This window comes from Hoplias malabaricus, chromosome 5 (assembly GCF_029633855.1).
Source record: "Hoplias malabaricus isolate fHopMal1 chromosome 5, fHopMal1.hap1, whole genome shotgun sequence".
In the NCBI taxonomy this organism is placed as follows: Eukaryota; Metazoa; Chordata; class Actinopteri; order Characiformes; family Erythrinidae; genus Hoplias; species Hoplias malabaricus.
In genome coordinates, this window is record NC_089804.1 from 10,832,270 (window position 1) to 10,851,879 (window position 19,610).

The following is a 19,610-nucleotide window of genomic DNA, read 5'->3' on the forward strand; positions in this document are numbered from 1 at the left end:
CTCTCTCTCTCTCTCTCTCTCTCTCTCTCTCTCTCAGCCGGAGCGAGGGCCAGATACTCCACAGCTACTAAACAGAGAATGCGCTTTTCATTGGTCGTCACCTTTATTTAGCCAATCCTACAGGGGGTACTGTAAACTACAGGCCTGCGTTCAGATAGAAGTAATGTTAGCACCGTGCCCTGGAAAAGCTACATTTCATTCTCCCTCATCACAGATTAATTTTTGAATCAAAGTAATTCTTTATACATAAAAATCACATTGGATAATTTAATATAGAGTAAAACAGCTCCAGGGACCTGGAAGTTGTGGGTTCGATTCCCGCTCCGGGTGACTGTCTGTGAGGAGTTCTCCCTGTGTCCGCGTGGGTTTCCTCCGGGTGCTCTGGTTTCCTCCCACAGTCCAAAAACACACGTTTGTAGGTGGATTAGCGACTCAAAAGTGTCCGGAGGTGTGAGTGAATGTGTATGTCTGTGTTGCCCTGTGAAGGACTGGCGCCCCCTCCAGGGTGTGTTCCCACCTTGTGCCCAATGATTCCAGGTAGGCTCTGGACCCACCGCGGCCCTGAATTGGATAAGCGGTTACAGATAATGAATGAATGAATGGACAGATTCTGCTTTGAATCATTTGGACATTTAATAAATGTCCAGCTAAACAATTTAATTTGATCCTCAAGATGGTTCCTCACCACTTATATACATAGCAGTGTCATAGAAAAACTCATATTTGTTTTTTCCCCCTAAATATTCTACGATTGTTTTTACTAGTAGCTATTTTTTGCCACAAAGAAGTGAAACGGATATTTATAGTTTGATTATCAGAGATACCTGATGCTTTTCCATTTGTGCAGCTCTAGAAAGCTTTGAAAGCAGGGTCCCTCTGAGCTAGCCTTCTTTCCCTGTACTGCGTGCTTCATGTTGACAGCTAATGATTAATTGTGACAGCTAAACATTCAGAGTGTAGTATTAGTATGCACATCAGAGCTACACCCAGCTTTCTGTGTGTCACTGCACGCATTCGATTTTGGCCTTCACCCGAAATAGGAAGAAATATTCTTAAGGGATCTGAGGCAAAACTAAATTAATCCTCCGCTGCTCTTTCCCCTTTAATATTTCATATGCAACTTCTCTCTGGTGGTTTATGTTTCTCGCTCTCTCTGACCTGGGCTCTAGTCCTCATTGCTGGCTAACTCAGAGGTCTGAATAGCTTTGAAACAACTTTAAGATGAAGACCACAGTGACTCAAGCTAAGAATTAAAACATTCTGGTGCCCTTTTTTTTTTTTAAATCTTGGGTTCATCACATCAATGACGCTCATTTGATCTGAAAAATGCTCTATAAATAAAACTGATTCACATCTTAACTAACTGAGCAGCCCTAAGTCTGACAGTGTTTTAACCAGCCAAGAGGAGAGCAAGAACAGACTTTTAGTACTTCTTAATAAAATTAAACAGTATGTATGCTTTAACCAAAAATAAAACCAGGTAGGTCTTACAATAAATGCAAACAAATGTGCACCAGCTGCTATTTCATAAACACATGGTGTAATAAATCCAGTTCCAATTCAGGGTCGCGGTGGGTCCGGAGCCTACCTGGAATCACTGGGCACAAGGCAGGACCACACCCTGTAGGGGGCACCAGTCCTTCACAGGGCAACACACATTCACCAATCCACCTACCAACATGTGTTTTTGGACTGTGGGAGGAAACCGGAGCAAACCCACAGGGAGAACACACCAAACTCCTCACAGGCAGTCACCCGGAGCAGGACTCGTTCCCACAACCTTTAGGTCCCTGGAACTGTGTGACTGCGACACCTACCTGACACATAGATTTTCTCATTCATTCATCCATTATCTGTAAGCGCTTATCCAATTCAGGGTCGCGGTGGGTCCAGAGCCTACCTGGAATCATTGGGTGCAAGGCAGGAATACACCCTGGAGGGGGCGCCAGTCCTTCACAGGGCAACACACACACACACACACACACACACACACACACACACACACGGACACTTTTTAGTTCGTGTGTTTTTGGACTGTGGGAGGAAACCGGAGCACCCAGTGGAAACCCACGCGGATACAGGGAGAACACACCAACTCCCCACAGACAGTCACCCGGAGCGGGAATCGAACCCACAACCTCCAGGTCCCTGGAGCTGTGTGACTGCGACACTACCTGCTGCACCACTGTGCCGCCCTCCCACATAGATTTTATTACATTTAATTATGTGTTTTTTGTGTTATTAAACACCATAGGTACACTTGCAAAGATCGTGGGTTTGGGGGATGCCTAATGTACCATACAGTAACACTTAAACGTTAATGGTTTAGCTCTCTAACTGGAGTTCTTGTGGTGCAATTTTGTTAATATATTTTATATGTTACTGTTCCCAGAAGCTGTTTATTAGCCATTACAATTATTTATTCAGGCTGCATAACCCTAACAAAAAGTACTGTAATAAACTCCGGACTCTGAGCAGGACTAGGGAAGGCATGGGGCAGCTCCCAGCATGCATCAAGGATAAATTCAAACAAACAATTAAAGTCAGGTTTGTCCTGTCGTCTCTTCAATGACACTATATGTTGTATCATTACTCTTTCCTGTAATGGAGCCCAAATCATGAGGAAGTGCCCCAGATCAGTATTCCTCCACACCTTCTTAACACTATGCATTCAAGAGGCAGGGAGTAGTGAGGGTTGCAATTAAGAACTTAGGGTTTCAGTCTTTTGTTTTAGCACTTTGGGCTCCTGTTCTCTGCGCTCACTGCATGGAGGATAAACTACTGTTTCTCCAACACATTTCTGCTTTATAATATCACCTACAGTTTACCAAGGGCAGACATTTGACAAACTGACTTGTTGGAAAGGTGGTATGACTGCATTTTATTTCTAATTTATCTATAATCTGCTTGTTCTTGTCTCAACTCTTTGTTTCTGCCCACAGCTTCAGGATCTTTCACAATGCCTGTCGTCCTTTGTGTCTCTCTCTGCCTCTGACAGTATGCCCCTCCCTTTTGTATTCAGCATGTTCCAACTATTCTCTTTCTCTCTTTTTCCCATTCTGTCTATGCCTGGCCATCGTTCCCCATCCCTGTTATCTCTCTCTCTCTCTCTCTCTCTCTCTCTCTCTCTCTCTCTCTCTCTCTCTCTCTTACATTTGGCATCTAAGCCACATGCCCTTGTCGTGTGTCTCTGGGTGCCCCTGAAGAAGCTGAATCAGGGATTAGGTCTTTCAGAGCCAGGAGGCAGATAACTCTTTAAAATTCCAGCCAGTCACCCTCACTTCACTTCCACTGCGTCTCTTAAACTATGTCTGCAGCTACAACAACAGATCTGGTCTTCCAACCCCCTCTCATCATCTACAAATTGAAGGTTGGGACACTTTTGCCACATTTAGAGCAGCAACGTAGTGTGTTAGGGGCCTTATTACAGTGACATGAAATCTAAATTCTTTTCTTAAAAAACTGTCTTTCGAGTGGTACCTTGATATCTGTGGTATTTGAGTGTGTACAGTCAAGCCAGCAATCCCATTGGTCAGGGTTTCAGTAGCTGGACAGAATGCCTTACACATCTGTGTAAGAATCAACCAATAAAGCTTTTGGTTTACAGACACTGTGACTACTTCTTTCAAATATGTATATAAATATATATAAAATTGGGCGGCACGGTGGTGCAGCAGGTAGTGTCGCAGTCACACAGCTCCAGGGACCTAGAGGTTGTGGGTTTGATTCCCGCTCCGGGTGACTGTCTGTGAGGAGTTGGTGTGTTCTCCCCGTGTCCGTGTGGGTTTCCTCCGGGTGCTCCGGTTTCCTCCCACAGTCCAAAAACACACGCTGGTAGGTGGATTGGCGACTCAAAAGTGTGTGTGTGTGTGTGTGTGTGTGTGTTGGCGCCCCCTCCAGGGTGTGTTCCTGCCTTGCACCCAATGATTCGAGGTAGGCCCTGGACCCATCATGACCCTGAACTGGATAAGGGTTACGGATAATGAATGAATGAATATATAAAATTTGATTACAGCTCCTAAACCAGTGAGATACTCTCTGACCTGTAATAGTGAAAAGAGCCTCTGTTATCGCTACTCTGGGCTCAGCACTGCAGAAACCTCACTATGTAACTTCTGGGGCGAGGGTACCATCACCTCCCCCTCCCCACTGATTTCGGTAGAGTGCTGTAAAGATAAATTACACTAGGGGGAGTCCCAGGAATATGAAATAATACAAACAACAACAACAACAAAAAACAATACTTACTAAATAGTTAATTCACTCTTCTGCTTTTCTGTATTTTTCACAGAGTAATGGTAGTTCAGTGCAGAAATGTGAGCATCAAACAAACAAGACATGCAGCAAACAATCCTCCAGCAACTAATGATTGAATGAGACAGAGGGGCTGTGAAATGTCGAGAGGTTACAAGTCAGGAGATGCTGCATTCATCATTTCAAAAAGAATTTCACATTTTGATTTGACAGACCACAGGGCACTTTTCCACTTCTGCTCAGTCTGTATTAAATGAGCTCAGGCCCACAGAAAGCGGTAGCATTTCTGGATCCTGTTTATACATATGGTTTCTTCTTTGCATGGTAGATATTTAATTTGATTTCCACTAGAGAATCATGTCTGTTCTTAATGCAGAGGATCACAGCCAGCTAACAACTGCTTGATGAGCTCTTGCCCCTCGTTGCCATTGTGTGCTTAGCTGAACCTATGTGTGCTTTTAGGTCCTTTACACCTTTATTAGCTACACATGAGAAAACATGGGAATTTATTTTTTAATTCATACGAGAACTTACATTTACGTTTCGGCATAGCTGCTCCTGATGAGGGTAGGTACATGAGCTTTGCCTGACGTAAACAAGGACTTCTGACGTGCAGACTGACCAATTAAATGTTTACAGAGAAGGTTATCGACCAATAACGGTAGCTCTACAGTCAGATCGTCCAATCAGAAGATTTTAGTCTACTTCACCACGCCCCCTTCTCACTCAAGCGAACCAATCGGAGTAGGGGAGGGCGGGACTAGTTTGTGAACGAAACGCTTCTCGAAGTTCTATGTAAGCTCTAGAAAAACAAAATCCCGAACGTTTGTGAAATTCCGCCCAGACATTTTTTACATCTAAAAAAGAGGACATGTCCGGGGAAAAGAGGACGTCTGGTCACACTATATAACATACAGGAGAAGATAAATTGCCCAAGTTCTTTATTGTTATAAGTTGAGAAACATTATTCTTGAACTTTTGCACTACTCGCCCATGCAGTCTTTCCAAATAAACGGTAAAGTTTTGGCTGGTTGATTCCTTCTGCGCTTGTGCTGTAGCTCCAGACAGTGCAACCACTGACTCATTAGAGGGCACTGCTGGTCCTGCCCAGTATCACTGAACTGCCTCACAGCCATAAACAGATCACAAACAGCTATAAAAATGATCCTGATCAAAGCAAAAAATGACTCAATCTCTCCATCTCACTTTTTTCTTGTTTCTGCCTCTCAGAGATGCTCTTTTTAAACCCAATCATGTCACTGACCCATTTCCAATTAACCTCAATTACTTTTTTTGTACCATTACACCACTTGACAACTTTTTTGTTGCCTCATTTTGAAACATGTAGCTGGCGTCAAATGAAATATGGACAATTCATTCATTATCTGTAAGCGTTTATCCAGTTCAGGGTCGCTGTGGGTCCGGAGCCTGCCCAGAATCACTGGGCGCAATGCAGAAACACACCCTGGAGGGGTGACAGTCCTTCACAGGGTGACACACACTCACACATTCACTCACACACTCATACATATTCACATTTCACCAATCCACCGTGTGTTTTTTGACCGTGGGAGGAGACCAGAGCACCCGGAGGAAACCCACATGGACACTGGGAAAACACACCAAACTCCTCATAGACAGTCACCTGGAGAGGGACTAGAGGGACTAGGTCCCTGGAGCTGTGTGACTCCGACACTAATAAAGTTTCTCAGTCTCAGTATTTGAAGTGCATTTTTACCTTTCTCAGTTAAATGAAGGATTTATAGGATTTGCACATAATTGCAATCTCGTCACATTCTTGCTGCCCATCAATATTTTACCATATCCTCAAACTTTTATAAAGCTTTCTAGGCTCACTACCACTTTAAATGGTGAAGAATTCCCACTTAGTTCTACGCTCTCATGTATCCTTCATCCCTGCTACCCTTCCCTCTTCAGCAAGAGTTTACCTCGGCACACAGCCTGGGGCCTGCGTTCTTGCTTTCTGTCTCCCACTCCAGGCCAGCTTACATAAGTCAGGATTCTTTCCAATCTAGGCATACCAATGTATAATTAGACCAGGGAGTTTGGATCAGATTAGCTGCAGTGTTCCTCACTATGATTACAAAATGTCTCGGGACCATGTTCTACAACTTTCATTGCTATGGGACACGGCTCGCTTTTCCTTTACCAAACAAAAACACAAAGTTCCACCAACTTGTTCTTAGCTCAGACTTGGGAATAAGTGCAATATCACTGCATTGATGAATGTCCCACATCTGAGCTAAGAACAGGATAATGGAACTTTAAAGTACACTCCCACACTTGGTGTAGTTGCTAGCACCAATCCTCTCCACATGCAGTTACCAAGAGGGATATCACTGTATTATTCCTTATTTTAGTGTAGTGTATCCAAATACCATAACAAATTTTAGAACAAAGGTCCCTGCTAACCGTGACGATCGACATGTCTTGTCGTATCTTTTGTCGTATATTTCTGCATTTTTAATAAGTGTAGACTTTTGGAAGCACTCCAGTCATGAGGTGTGTCTGAGAAACATATTAAATACTTTCATGGCATACTTCACTTTCACCAATTGTAAAAATCAAGCGCATAGCAGAAACATTCAGCTTATTCACCTTGTAGACTCCCTTAAAATGCCTTTAAAGAATGATGATTTATATGCTGTGATGCACGGTGTTCAGGAACTAAATCAGTGAAGATAATTTGGTGAACAACATTTGAACAGGTGTCCATGACTGGTCTGATCCAGCTAACCTGGGCAGGTATGGGGATTTAAGGTAAGCCGTGTTCGTCTGAGATTTGTTTTGTTGCCACCGAGGGGGTCAGCAACCTGCGTCTATAATGAGGAAACCAAACAGATCAAACGGCCAATCTCATCTCCTTGCAAAGCTTTGGCTGGTCTAATCACGGCTGGACTTTAATGAGGTCCGCCTGCTGCATGCTAAACACAAACAAGCCTTCTGCCCACCCCCTTTTATACGGACACTTTGTCAGGTTACCGCTTTTATTCATTAGCCTCTTTCTCTCCTTCATCACTCACTCCCTCACTTTATTAGTCTGATTATTCTGATGAAAGCATTCACACCGACAACCCTCAACTCTGAAGATGAAGCCTCGAATGCAAAGTTCAGTTAGAGCTCCTCTCACCAAATCACATTAGCCTAGCTGATGGACAGAATAGAAACCAGGGAAGAATTCTACGGGGCTAGGACACTAAAGTAAATTCCGAAAGAAAACAAACCATAAGAGAAAGAGTGCATGTACATTAATGGTAAACGGACTGTCAACACAAACTACAGGGCTGTACACAAAATGGCCGCCTGGCACATGTCCATCACACCAGTGTGAGCTAGTTGGATATTTTTGTCCCAAAAAACATGGAGATTAATATTGTGTTAGCTTTCCTTATCTGGCACTACTTGAGATTTTTGAGTGTGATCATTTATTACCTTGCCTTTGACATTCTAATTCATTCCAGAAGTGTTAAGTGGGGTTAAGGTCAGGGCTCTATACAGGCTACTAGGCAAATGTGCAGCTCTGTGGCAATGGAAATCCATTTTATGTATCTCCCAGCACACATTTCTCATGTTAATGTTGCTTCCAGAGCCTCATTATGGTCTACCGCTGCTGTTGTTGTTGCCAGACACTTCCATAACAATAGTGTTTACAGTTAACCAGCTCAGATCTTTCAGGGAAAACTGACAAATGGACAAAGCTGGCACATTATGAAATGACATTATGATTTTAGTGTCAGCTGTATTAATTAACAAGGTTGCACCCCACCAGAAAAGCAATGGATTTTTAAAAGACTGAATATCAGTTTTGAAATAACAAAACTATGAATTAAAAAAATAGGGGTACCTATCAGGCGCAATACACCAGACACGAATGTTACAAACAGGACTGCCACATTCAATACACTCATGCACCAGACTAAATCATTATGGACAAGAGCATCTGCTCAAACATAAATATGATGTTTACCAACATGTAGTCAGTACCCAGTCTGTTCTGTTGAAAGTCTGGAGGTTATTAAAAGTGGCTTCTGATGCTGTTGCTTCAGCACTGGGTATAATGAAGGAATGGGGAAAAAATGGTGGGAGAACAGGAGAGAGAATGTGATGCTGTGGATGAATAAAACAGAAACTGGGGTGTAACCTTAATATACTACTAGTGACAGTATATTTAAAAAGGTTAGTGGACACTAGTTAATCCAACATTTCTTCAGAAATTAAACTGCTGCAATAATAACATTCTGGGAAAGCTTGGCATTCATGCAACAATTCTTTAGGGATTTGATGCCATTTTGCCATGAGACCATGCACTCTGTGAAACACTGTCACTCTGGTTTTACATAAAAAGGTCAAATTATTGCACCATATTCTGTATTAACTGTAGAATTTTAAGTGGTGTTAACTTTATATGCCCAATTTCATCTCCACACTCTCAGAGAACAGGTAGTGTACAGGTGCATTAGTGTTTACTAAAGGTACAAACTTTTACAAACTTTTCTCCCTTTTACCTGATCTTTACCTACTTTTACCTACCTTTACAAACAATGTTTGTACTTCATCAAACAATAATGCACCTGTGTAGTACCGCTTCATCTGAATGTGTGAGTGAAGTCATGTACTGATTCTGAATCATTCATTCTGTAATCCATATTCACTCCAACTCATTCCAAAGGTATTGGATAGAGATGCATCATTCCAGATAACGTGGTTCCTCTGATGCACAGTCCAGTGCCTGGAGGATGTTTTTCCTCTCTAGCCAGTACATGTCGTTGGATATGGTGACCTTAATCTCATGTGCAGCTGCTCTAGAGTGCCACATTTTATTCCATGCTTTTCTATGAAGATTTTTCAAGCAGCACATGCAAAGATTAACATATTTGTGGGTGCACCTTAAAACAGCAGAATTCAGCAATTATAAGGAGTGTAAAATGTAAAAACATTTGAACAACGTTTGTAGATGAACCTGAGGAGCTCTTGCAGGGGTTGTTATAATAATTCTGAATTAAGATTCATTCATTCATTATCTGTAAGCGCTTATCCAGTTCAGGGTCACGGTGGGTCCAGAGCCTACCTGGAATCATTGAACGCAAGGCAGGAATACACCCTGGAGGGGGCGCCAGTCCTTCACAGGGCAACACACACTTACACTTACAGACTCTTTTGAGTCGCCAATCCACCTACCAACTTGTGTTTTTGGACTGTGGGAGGAAACCCATGCAGACACAGGGAGAACACACTAAACTCCTCACAGACAGTCACCCGGAGAGGGAATCGAACCCACAACCTCCAGGTCCCTGGAGCTGTGTGACTGTAACACTACCTTCTGCACCACCGTGCCTCCTGAATTGAGATGTTTCTTTATAATTACTATGTAAACATCTCATGTCTTATATCTCAAACATCATGTCGCTTGGAGTAGAATGCTAACACTCCAAATCTGCTATCATAGCGAAAAGACCCCATGCTGGTAATGAGGGGAGACAGGGAGCCACCCAACTCACCCAGGGACTATAGTGCTCTTCTGGACTCCTGGACTTGGAGGACTGAAACATTACCACGGGATCAAACTATTGATCTCATGATGGTAGGATCAACACTCAACTTGACAGTATTTTTGGTGAACTGCAGTTGAACACTGCATGGACTTGTCTGCATTGTCTCAGTAGTCTTCAAATTACTACTGGTGGTGTGTTAGCATACCCATTAGAGGGATGTAATATGCATAGTCGTTTTTACCGCTTTATGTGATGAATATGCCTTGTAGTCAAGTTAGCGAGTCATGAGACGGAGACAGTAATATGCAGTGAGCACAGTAAGGTAAGTAATTACATGAGGGACCCAGAGAGCAATGTATTTGATTTAAATCCCCCAATCTCCAAGCACGTTTGATATCATATGGCTGTGCGCACTGCCGGGTTTCTGCTTGGATTACGCCGTAATGCATCTGTGCTCTAGTAAAGGCAACCTAGTTTTTAGCTGAAAACTAACATCTGGAAATGAATCTGTAATGGAGGCCCTGACTTTCAGCTCACGCAACTTATTATGTATGAAAGAGATGCCTTTGATGCCATCACCTTTTCTAGTGTACCCAGCTCTTACACACATATGCTTTCATGCAAAACTGAGCTCAACCTTGCCAATCTGAGTATGCAAGCAAACAAAGACGTTCTATTTAAAGCCTCTCTCATAACGGCAGACAGTCAGCTGCTGTCTCATTAACTGCCAGAGTTATGTTCTGTAAAACTAACACTTGTGAGTTTTTTTCCTTTGACCACAAGCCTTTTAATCTCCTGAGATTCTAATACAAAGAGAAAAACCCCTAACCTGCCAAAATTGTTGTGACAATAACACAGTAATGGTTGATTAAAAATATCCTCACTCTATCACAGGAAAAACTTTCAAGGAGGCATTAAGCCATAAAGGCCAGGGCCTGTAATTCTTTTCAGTCAGTAGGACATGTATCAACTGGCAGCATGTTGTCCCGCCCAGTGACGTTGTATTATCAGCAGTCTGAACAGAAGCAGTAGATAGTTTCATGTGCCTTGGAAAGGTACAGCCTAGCATTTGACCACCCAGGATGTTTGCATGACAAAATTGTACAAAACAATTGGATAAAACATCCATACATTGAAAAAGAAAAGTAAAATACCGTGATACGTCTTGTTTATCACCAACACATCGTCAAGAACTGAGATGTTATATTTTGCCATGTCAATTCCAGCTATACAAGTCTATGGACATATCCATATCCATTCATATCCATTTGTGCACAGTTTCTTTCATTTAGGACGGCTTGGTGGTTAGCACCTCCCAGCACTGGGATCTTGGGTTCAAGTCTTATCTGGGTGGAGTTTCCATGTTCTCCCTGTGTCTGTGTGGGTTTCCTCCCACACTTCAAAAACATGGAGGCTAGGTGAATTGGCTTCTGAAATAACTGTCCTGGTGTGTGAGTGAGTGAGTGTCTACGTGAATGAATGTCTGAATGTGTGAGTGAATGTGTATGTGCCCAGATATGTATTGGCGCTATATCCTGGGTGAAATCCTAGTGCCCGATGCAGACCTCCAGGTGGATGTTCGTTCCTGGTCAAGAGTATGCTGTGCGCATTTGGCTGCTGCTTCTTGCCAGTGTGTGTGTGGGTTGTGTTGAATCAAATAGTGTCCTGAGCAGTGTTGATTGTAAAGTATCCTTGGGTATCTAGAAAGGTGCTATATAAGTGTAACCATTAAAAAAAAATTATTATGTCCATATCCATAGGTTTTATCAGTTGTTGGAAGGCAAAACAGATCTTGGAACACTTTGTTATCACTAAAGTGTAATCCCTTGTTTATTAAATTAAAATATTTAATGTGATTATATTAAGGAAAATATGAGTTAGAGATTATTAATAACTCTTCATAAATGTGTTAATCTAAATCTCACAAACGTAAGTCAGTCCAAACCATCTGTACAAAGAATGTAATTACATTTTAACAATGTAATGAGAAGGGGGAATTATTTCACAGGAAAGAACCTTAAGAACAGCATTGGCCGCTACATCTAACCTTAAAATATTGTGTCAGGAAAAATTTAATTCACACCATTTCCAGCTTTTCCATAAACACATCCTTCTTACAACCCTCCAAGACCACATCCACATTTTGAGTGAGAAATCTAGGAGACACTTTGACTTTGTGAACTACAAAGATGAACCAAACTCAGAAGACACTGGGGACAGTCACTTTGGAGAACAGATGCTGTGTCAAATGTAGGCTCAGAAAAGACATTCAGTGTTTTAATTTTTTAAAAAGCTGGATTAGGGCAGCACGGTGGTGCAGCAGGTAGTGTCGCAGTCACACAGCTCCAGGGACCTGGAGGTTGTGGGTTCGATTTCCGCTCCGGGTGCTCCGGTTTCCTCCCACAGTCTAAAAACACGTTGGTAGGTGGATTGGTGACTCGGTGTCTGTATCTGTGAATGTGTGAGTGTGTGTGTAGCCCTGTGAAGGACTAGCGCCCCCTCCACTTGTGCCTAATGATTCCATGTAGGCTCTGGACCCACCGCGATCCTGGATAAGTGCTTACAGATAATGAATGAATGAATGAAAGCTGGATGATCTGAACAAAGTACTGGACGTTGTGTAAGTGGTATAATAAAGGCTGGGGCATGTATTTACCAAAAAGTTATTTACTGTTTGCTACAGTTAATTTGTAGACACCTCTTCAAATTTGTAAATTCAGCTAGTGATGCCCAGCTGTGCAGGTATAGCTTTGTTGTGCTTTTAAGAAGTGCAATACAGATGCAGCTGATAAAGATTAGGTAGAAATAGCATGAGTATTTCTTCAAAGCTTTCTTCTTGTCTCCCTGGGAACTTTTTCATGGCACTCTCATCCACCTCATCCTCCTCTCATTAGGCATCTGGGCCTGGATTTCTGCTGGGCTTCTATGACACTGTCTATTGTGAGTCAGACTGGACATGCAAGATAAGTAAAGTATTGCACCATACCTCCACACACTGTTAGACTCTCTGAAGCCATCACGCATTGAGAGAATGAAACATCACAGGTGCTGATTTAACAGTGGACCCAAAGCCAGGGGACTTTAAATAAGTAAGAACTTTCCTTACATGACCCTCTAGGAGTCTAGGAGAAGGAAGGATGTTAATCATTTATGGTGGAGGTTTCAAGAGATTCCAAAAAGTGAAAAGGGGAAGAAGAGGAGACGAGGGAGGAAAAGGAAGTGAAAAGCGCAGGAAGATGGAGACGTGTGTGTGTGTGTGTGTGTGTGTGCTGACTCCCTTTGGCTTTGACAAATTCTGTAAATCTAGTCTGGTGTGAGGATGCACCAAAGGCACAGTCTCTCTCTCTCTCTCTCTCTCTCTCTCTCTGTGTCACAAACCCACACACAAATACACACACACTCCAACGATGATCCCTAATTCACAGACAGCAAGCGGAAACACAAAGGAAAATACAGATGAGCACAAAAACACACATCAGAGCACTGCGCAATTACTGACACTCACCTTTTTAATGAGAACCTTTGGCATGTGTGTGTGTGTGTGTGTGTGTGTATGAGTGTTCTGAACTGGCTGTGATTTATATGAAAACTGAACGTTCTTTTACGCTGAAAGAAACAACTAATACATTATATTTCACAGAAGATTACACAAAGCCAAAACTAAGCATCATCTCAAATATATCGACTCTTTTATGTTTCCTTTCCAATGGGTTATAACCTCACACTCCTAAGCAAAGCTTGTTCACACAACCACTACCCACACACATGCTGCAATCGTTTCTTCCTCATGTGCAATTGAAAAGCTAACCCAAAAGACCTTAACGGTGTTAAAGCTTCCTTCTCTAAGAAATGCCTGAAAGAATCCACAGGTTTTTCAGTCTGTTCTTCCACAGGGAGGACTATGAGTGTGAAAGGTAGTACAGCACGCCTGTGTGTGGGGTGTTTAATGTTTATACCTGTATACCCTCAGTGCCGGGCTGCTGTAACAGTTTGACTGTTCTGCCTGATGTTCTCGGACTGCGGCCCTCATGCCAGGTCAGGTTTCCGCCGGACTTCCGTGGCAGTTGATAGTTCAGCTCCTCTGCAGAGACTGTGTGGTCCAGTGCACCCCGGCAGAAACTGAAACTGGACGCAGCTGGAGAGAGAGAGAGAGAGACAGAGAGAGAGAGATCCTTATGAGTGCAACAAACATTATAATCACATTTTAAACTTAAATTGCTTAAACAACTTAAAACAAATGAATAGCACATTTAATTTATAATCAGTCAAACTTTCATTAGAGTCAACAACACCATCATCTTCATCATGAAATCCAGTGAATTTTTAAATTAACACAGTCATATCATTATAATCTTCATCAAATTAACTCTAATTTTTGCTGGACCACCTACCGGCCCGGCTTAGAAGTGGCTTTTTCGCAAACTGATAACTGACTCCTAATGTTGAAACACAACATTGTGAGTAGGAACTGTTAGTTTAGCCATATTTCACAGAGAAAATAAGACAGGATCATGCTTCGTTTGTGTGTGTTTCTGGGGCTGTGTTTGGCGCTACACCATGCACGTTGGCCAGAGCCATGGCTCGGCGTTGGTTATTTCACAGGCTCAGCAGAACTCGGCAACACACATATTATATCTCAAAGAGATTGGAGAACTGCTGAATTTGTCTTATTTCATGTGAGTGTGTGTCTTTGCCTGAAATATTGTAAAGGGAATTGGTGGAGAGACATTTTCTTGTGTTGGTGTGTTTATAAAACTCCATATAGCTACACATAGGCACCTTAAACTTCACGTGCTTTACCTGTACATTGAATAAAAAAGTAATTGTAATTTTTAAAATCAGCTAAATGTTCTTGGTCTTCTTTGTTCTTTGGTGGTAGATCATCTAGTATTTATTTTTAAATAAAATGAAGAAGAAAAACACAGATGCCGGTGCTATATTATGAACAAAATGTTATGCTCCTTTTTTCATTTCTGCATTCATTAGTCCTGCACTCCATGTTTTCTGTCCAACATAATCACAGAATAAAAACCACATTTAAACAAAGATACTGATATGAAGCACCAAACCTTGGGTATTTTGGGCTTTCCTGTTTTTTAAATGCCAGAAACAACTCTCTGCCAATGGCTAATGGCGGTCCAGCTAAACTAGGCTTGGGTTAGTTTCTCTTTGCGCTTGTCTTCTAATCAGTGCCCATTTTTAATAAATAATACTTGTTTTTTTATTAAAACATTATATATTCTAAAATGTGCAATAGACTTTGTAAAATAAACAGATTAAAACCCTAAATACAGTTGATGTACTTGTAAACCAACATTAAAAAGTGAATAAATTTATAAATCAAGTTAAGACATGCCTCATCACAGGGAACATCAAAGTCAGTCTGGTCTCTGTCATGGAGATGATGCCAAAAAGTGCATTCAAAATTAAACAAATGTTTCAAGCTGCATTTTTCACAGTGAGTCACAGAACAACCTTGAGCAGTCCTGAACCTGTCTGTCCAGCTGAAGCTTAATGGACAACGGCAGATGTCGTGATGTAAGTCTAGTGTGTGACAGTGCTGTCCCCACATGCTGTACCCTGCACTAATACAATTACATCATTTCCCACTTCCCTAAGCTGCTGCAAACCTCTAAACAATAAATGTGATGCGTTGAACTATTTCTACTGCGCTGGCCTTCTTTCAGAAAATGGAAACACGCTTTCAGATTGTTATTGATTGAGAAGTTTCTAAACATCCTCCTGCAGGTTTGCATTTAAAATTGTTTTGTGCATTTTTAGGTCAGTTGTCCCATCAATGATCACAAGTTTCCCCTCAGATATTGGTGTTTCAGTCTGGCTTGAAGCCCAAGTTTGAAGTCCACACTGTCTATTATCAGTTAGATTTGTTCATTCATTTACCTTTATTTAAAATCTGGGTACACTGAGGGTGTCCCTCGTTTACCATGCAGCAGAGGTAATACATAAGATGAAAATTCATATAATTTTAGACAAATAAGATTTTAAAAATACAAAGAAAAGACTGTAGTAGTTTGATCCATGAAATTAAATCATATTAAAAAAAAATCATATAAAATAACTGCCCCCTCCAGGGTGCCCAATGATTCCAGGTAGGATCTGGACCCACCATGACCATGAGTTGGATAAGAGCTTACAGATAATGAATGAATGAATATAAAATAATCAAAATAATAAAAATGAAACCATAAAAATTGTTTGTTTACATGTAAAAATAACAATGTTCATGAATAATTATTAATAGCAAACCAGTGTGTGAAATTGGTGTGTGTTCATTTTTTGCAAACATATTTTTACACAACGTGGATGAATACAGGCCAGTGTTATATATATATATAATTTTTTTTTTATATTGATGGACTATACTCAATATTGCGTACATATTTGCATTCCTATAGTATATTTTACATCACATTTATGGGAATGATATAGCTTACACATTTAGATTTATGTGGAGTAAATGTAATGAATCAGTCTGTGCAAGCGTTTGTGCTTCAAATAACCCTTATTGTAAGGGCAGGTTATCTGCTCTATAAGCTTAAGGCTCTCTCTCTCTCTCTCTCTCTCTCTTTCTCACGCTCTCTCTCTCTCTCCTCTCTCTGTCTTTGCCTCACTCGCTCTAACTGTATCTCTCTCACTAATTCCCTCTTTGTTGCACAGTGCTCTGAGCTGCTTTTCTCAACCACAGATCAGCAAATTAAGAATAGAGCATCAGGCCTAAAGATGTTCTTATGAAAAGCATTAGCCTTATATATATATATATATATATATATAAAAGCTATTTTTTCCCTTTTTCCCTTTTTCCTCCCTGTGTATCTCTCTCGGTCAGCCAGCTGAGTTATGTAAGCCCATCTGCCAGGATAGCTGATTTGATTAGTGCTACAGAGAGTACTTGGCATGTAAAATTATTTAATGATTTAGTATTGTGTGTGTGTGTGTGTGTGTGAGAGAGATAGATGAAACACGTACAGCAAACCCTCACAATACTGAGTAGCCTAAAAAGCTGGCATTAAGGCCCTTAAGAAAGCTTCGCTCAGTCTCACAGCTGTGAGAGGCAGAGGCTGTGTTGTTTCACACAGTGTTTCTGATGTCTCTGAGTAAATAAAGCATTCTCAGAAAGTGTTCTCTGTGAAAAAAAAATCACTCCTTTAATCAATCCTCCGTTAAGGACAAGTTGCAGCCTTCATCCTGAGAGGTGAATTTACACTAGATTTTAAAACATTTCTGTGAATATTTGATAACATCCGAGCATTGGTCAGGTCAGGTACTTATGTGGCCGATTAGTTGTGGATCACAAACCCCTTCCCACATTCGGTCCAATATTGGCGCTTTTCCTCTGCATGGAACCTACACGGCTCTACTCGAGTCGGCACGGATCGTTTGCTTTTCCACCAGCCAAATCTGGTCCCTGGTCCCTGGAACCTGGTAAGTTTTTGGTCCCAGCTCTGTCCGGGCCCCAACCGTGCCGAGTAGGTACTAAACGGTGATGTGTAAACCATGCTGAGCGCTGATTGGCCAGAGCCATGCCAATCACCACAAAATGCAAAGCCCATTCAAATCCAGCAAACCACTGCTTGTTAAATCTCTTAAATTACAGTAGCCTTCATATTTTGATCGGACTCGTAGCTTTACCTCAAGGTGTTTTGAAGAGGTTTATATGCTATTGGGCCAAAAATTTCCAGTGAAAGCCGAATGTGCAACAAGTAAAACTGATCTGTGAGAATTGGAGCATGGAGCTGTGTTCAGTCCAAAAAACTAAAACAAAGCCAGCGATTCCTGTTACAGATGGGGTTTTGTGACGTCACCAGAGCTCTGCTAGTGGAAAAGGGACAAGCTTTAAACGCGCCGAACTGAGCTGAGTCGAGTCGAGTCGAGCCGGACACATGCTCATGATAGATAGGATAGGATAGAGCTCCCTCACTCCACAGAATGCTGTTCCTCTGCTCCACAGTCCCATGTTGGGGGCCTTTACAAACCCATTTGCCGTCTGTCTATGGTGATACGATAAGTATAATTAAGTGTTTACAATTAAAAATTAATGAGCACATTTGATCGTCTGTGTTCAAAAGGAGTGCAAATTAAAGGAGCTGAATTATAAAGAGTGTCTTCAAACTTTTCAAACACACAGTGGACAAGCCACAATAAAAAGAGCAATGTGAAATGCCACTGTGGTAAACCTTATGCAGCTGTGGTGTCATATCATGCCTGGTATACCATTCTGTCTGGAAATCTGCAGTCACAGCTGAATTTAAAATGAACTGCCACGTTTCATTGTTTGTTATTTGGTCCTGTGTGTCTATTTTCTTAATGATGCACACGTCACTCATCTGTATCCGGCTCTCTCCCAGCGACGTCCCAGAGTTCATCCCAGTATTCTGAAGTGAAGTTATGATGTGGTTACAGTTCCCTCCTGCCAACTCCTCCAAATGCATGTCACTTATATGGCACAGATAACACATGAATTGGCCTTTCCCTCAGGCAGGACAGCAAACAGAGCCCAGTCCCCGCCTTATTACTGTCAGTCAAATCAGACAGAGAAGGAGAGGTGTGTGTGTGTGTGTGTGTGAGAGAGAGAGAGAGAGAGAGAGAGAGAGAGAGAGAGAGAAAGAAGAATAAAAAGTGCGAAGTGAGAAAGATTGGAGGGAGTGAGAGAGTGAAAGTGGGAGGCACATCTAGAGAAAGACCATGTAGGGACAGAGTTGATCTGGAGCCAAGACCTGTCATTCTAAAAGATCCAAGGGTCCAAGCTAAGTTCTCTCCTTGCCAATTCCTGCCAGTTACTTTGCAGCAAAGAGGAGATAGGAACGTTCTCCACTATTCACCTTCCCTTATGGCTGTCAGCCACAATCAGATAGCAGCAGGGAGATTAAAACACTCAGCACTTGGGAAACTCTCACTCCATTTAGAGTTTCGTGTAGGAGTCCAGCGCGCTGAGAGAATACTGAGCTGTGCCGAATTACACACTGTTTCCCAACCATGTCGGGACAGCGCTTATTCGTTTATCTTACTAGTCTGTTCCCATGCACATTATTCACGTAGACACATCCCTTGAATGAACACTTTTTAAATCTTTCACAGTGGCAGAGCGAGACTTGTCCACCAACCAGAACCATCCAGCAGCACGTCCTGTAGGAAATGACTTACGAACACTGACGAAGGACTAGAGGATGGCCAACACAAACAGAAAATGGATGACCTACTGTCTCTGACTTTCCATCTACAAGGTGGACCGGCGAGGATATCATTATCGCCAAAAAAAACTGAAATATCATGATATTATTTTAGGGCCATATCACCCACCCCATGGCATTATACTGTTATATAGCACTAATTACTAATAAAGACAACATTTGGTCAGAGGTTGGTAGTAACCCACTACATTTAATCCTTTACATTTACTTGAGAATCTTTTAGATAAATTGCCCATAAGAGTAGGTGTAATGCAGCAAACTTTTTACTTTTACTCCATTACATTGAGCAACATTCTACTCGCTACTCGCTATTTATTTTTATTAATTTGTCCAATGCACGATCTCTTTGTTTTGTTTTGTTTTGTTTTGTTTTGTCGAGACTTCCAACAGAGGCTCTGTCACATGACTACGTGGCACCAATCAAATGTAGCCACTAGCAGTGTTTGGCTGAGGTTTGATTCCTAGCTTGAGTATTTAACACTAAAATACCCCCATATAAGGGTCTCTGAATAAGACTTCTAGCACTGCAATAAACAACCTCTGTAACGTGAATAAAACTGTGAGGGACTCTGGATACAAGTGTATTTTACATTATTTATTTCTGGCTAAGTTACAGCTTAAGCCTCCATTCTGA

At 41.7% G+C, this 19,610-nt stretch overlaps 1 protein-coding gene across 1 annotated transcript in view; it reads right to left on the reverse strand.

Annotated features, from left to right (window-relative positions):
* Nucleotides 1–19,610, reverse strand: part of samd10b (sterile alpha motif domain containing 10b) — a 92,734-nt gene that overhangs the window by 31,608 nt on the left and 41,516 nt on the right. The window contains exon 2 of the mRNA XM_066672606.1: nucleotides 13,724–13,902. Coding sequence (XP_066528703.1) covers nucleotides 13,724–13,902 — 179 coding nt within the window. The remainder of the gene's footprint in view (nucleotides 1–13,723; nucleotides 13,903–19,610) is intronic.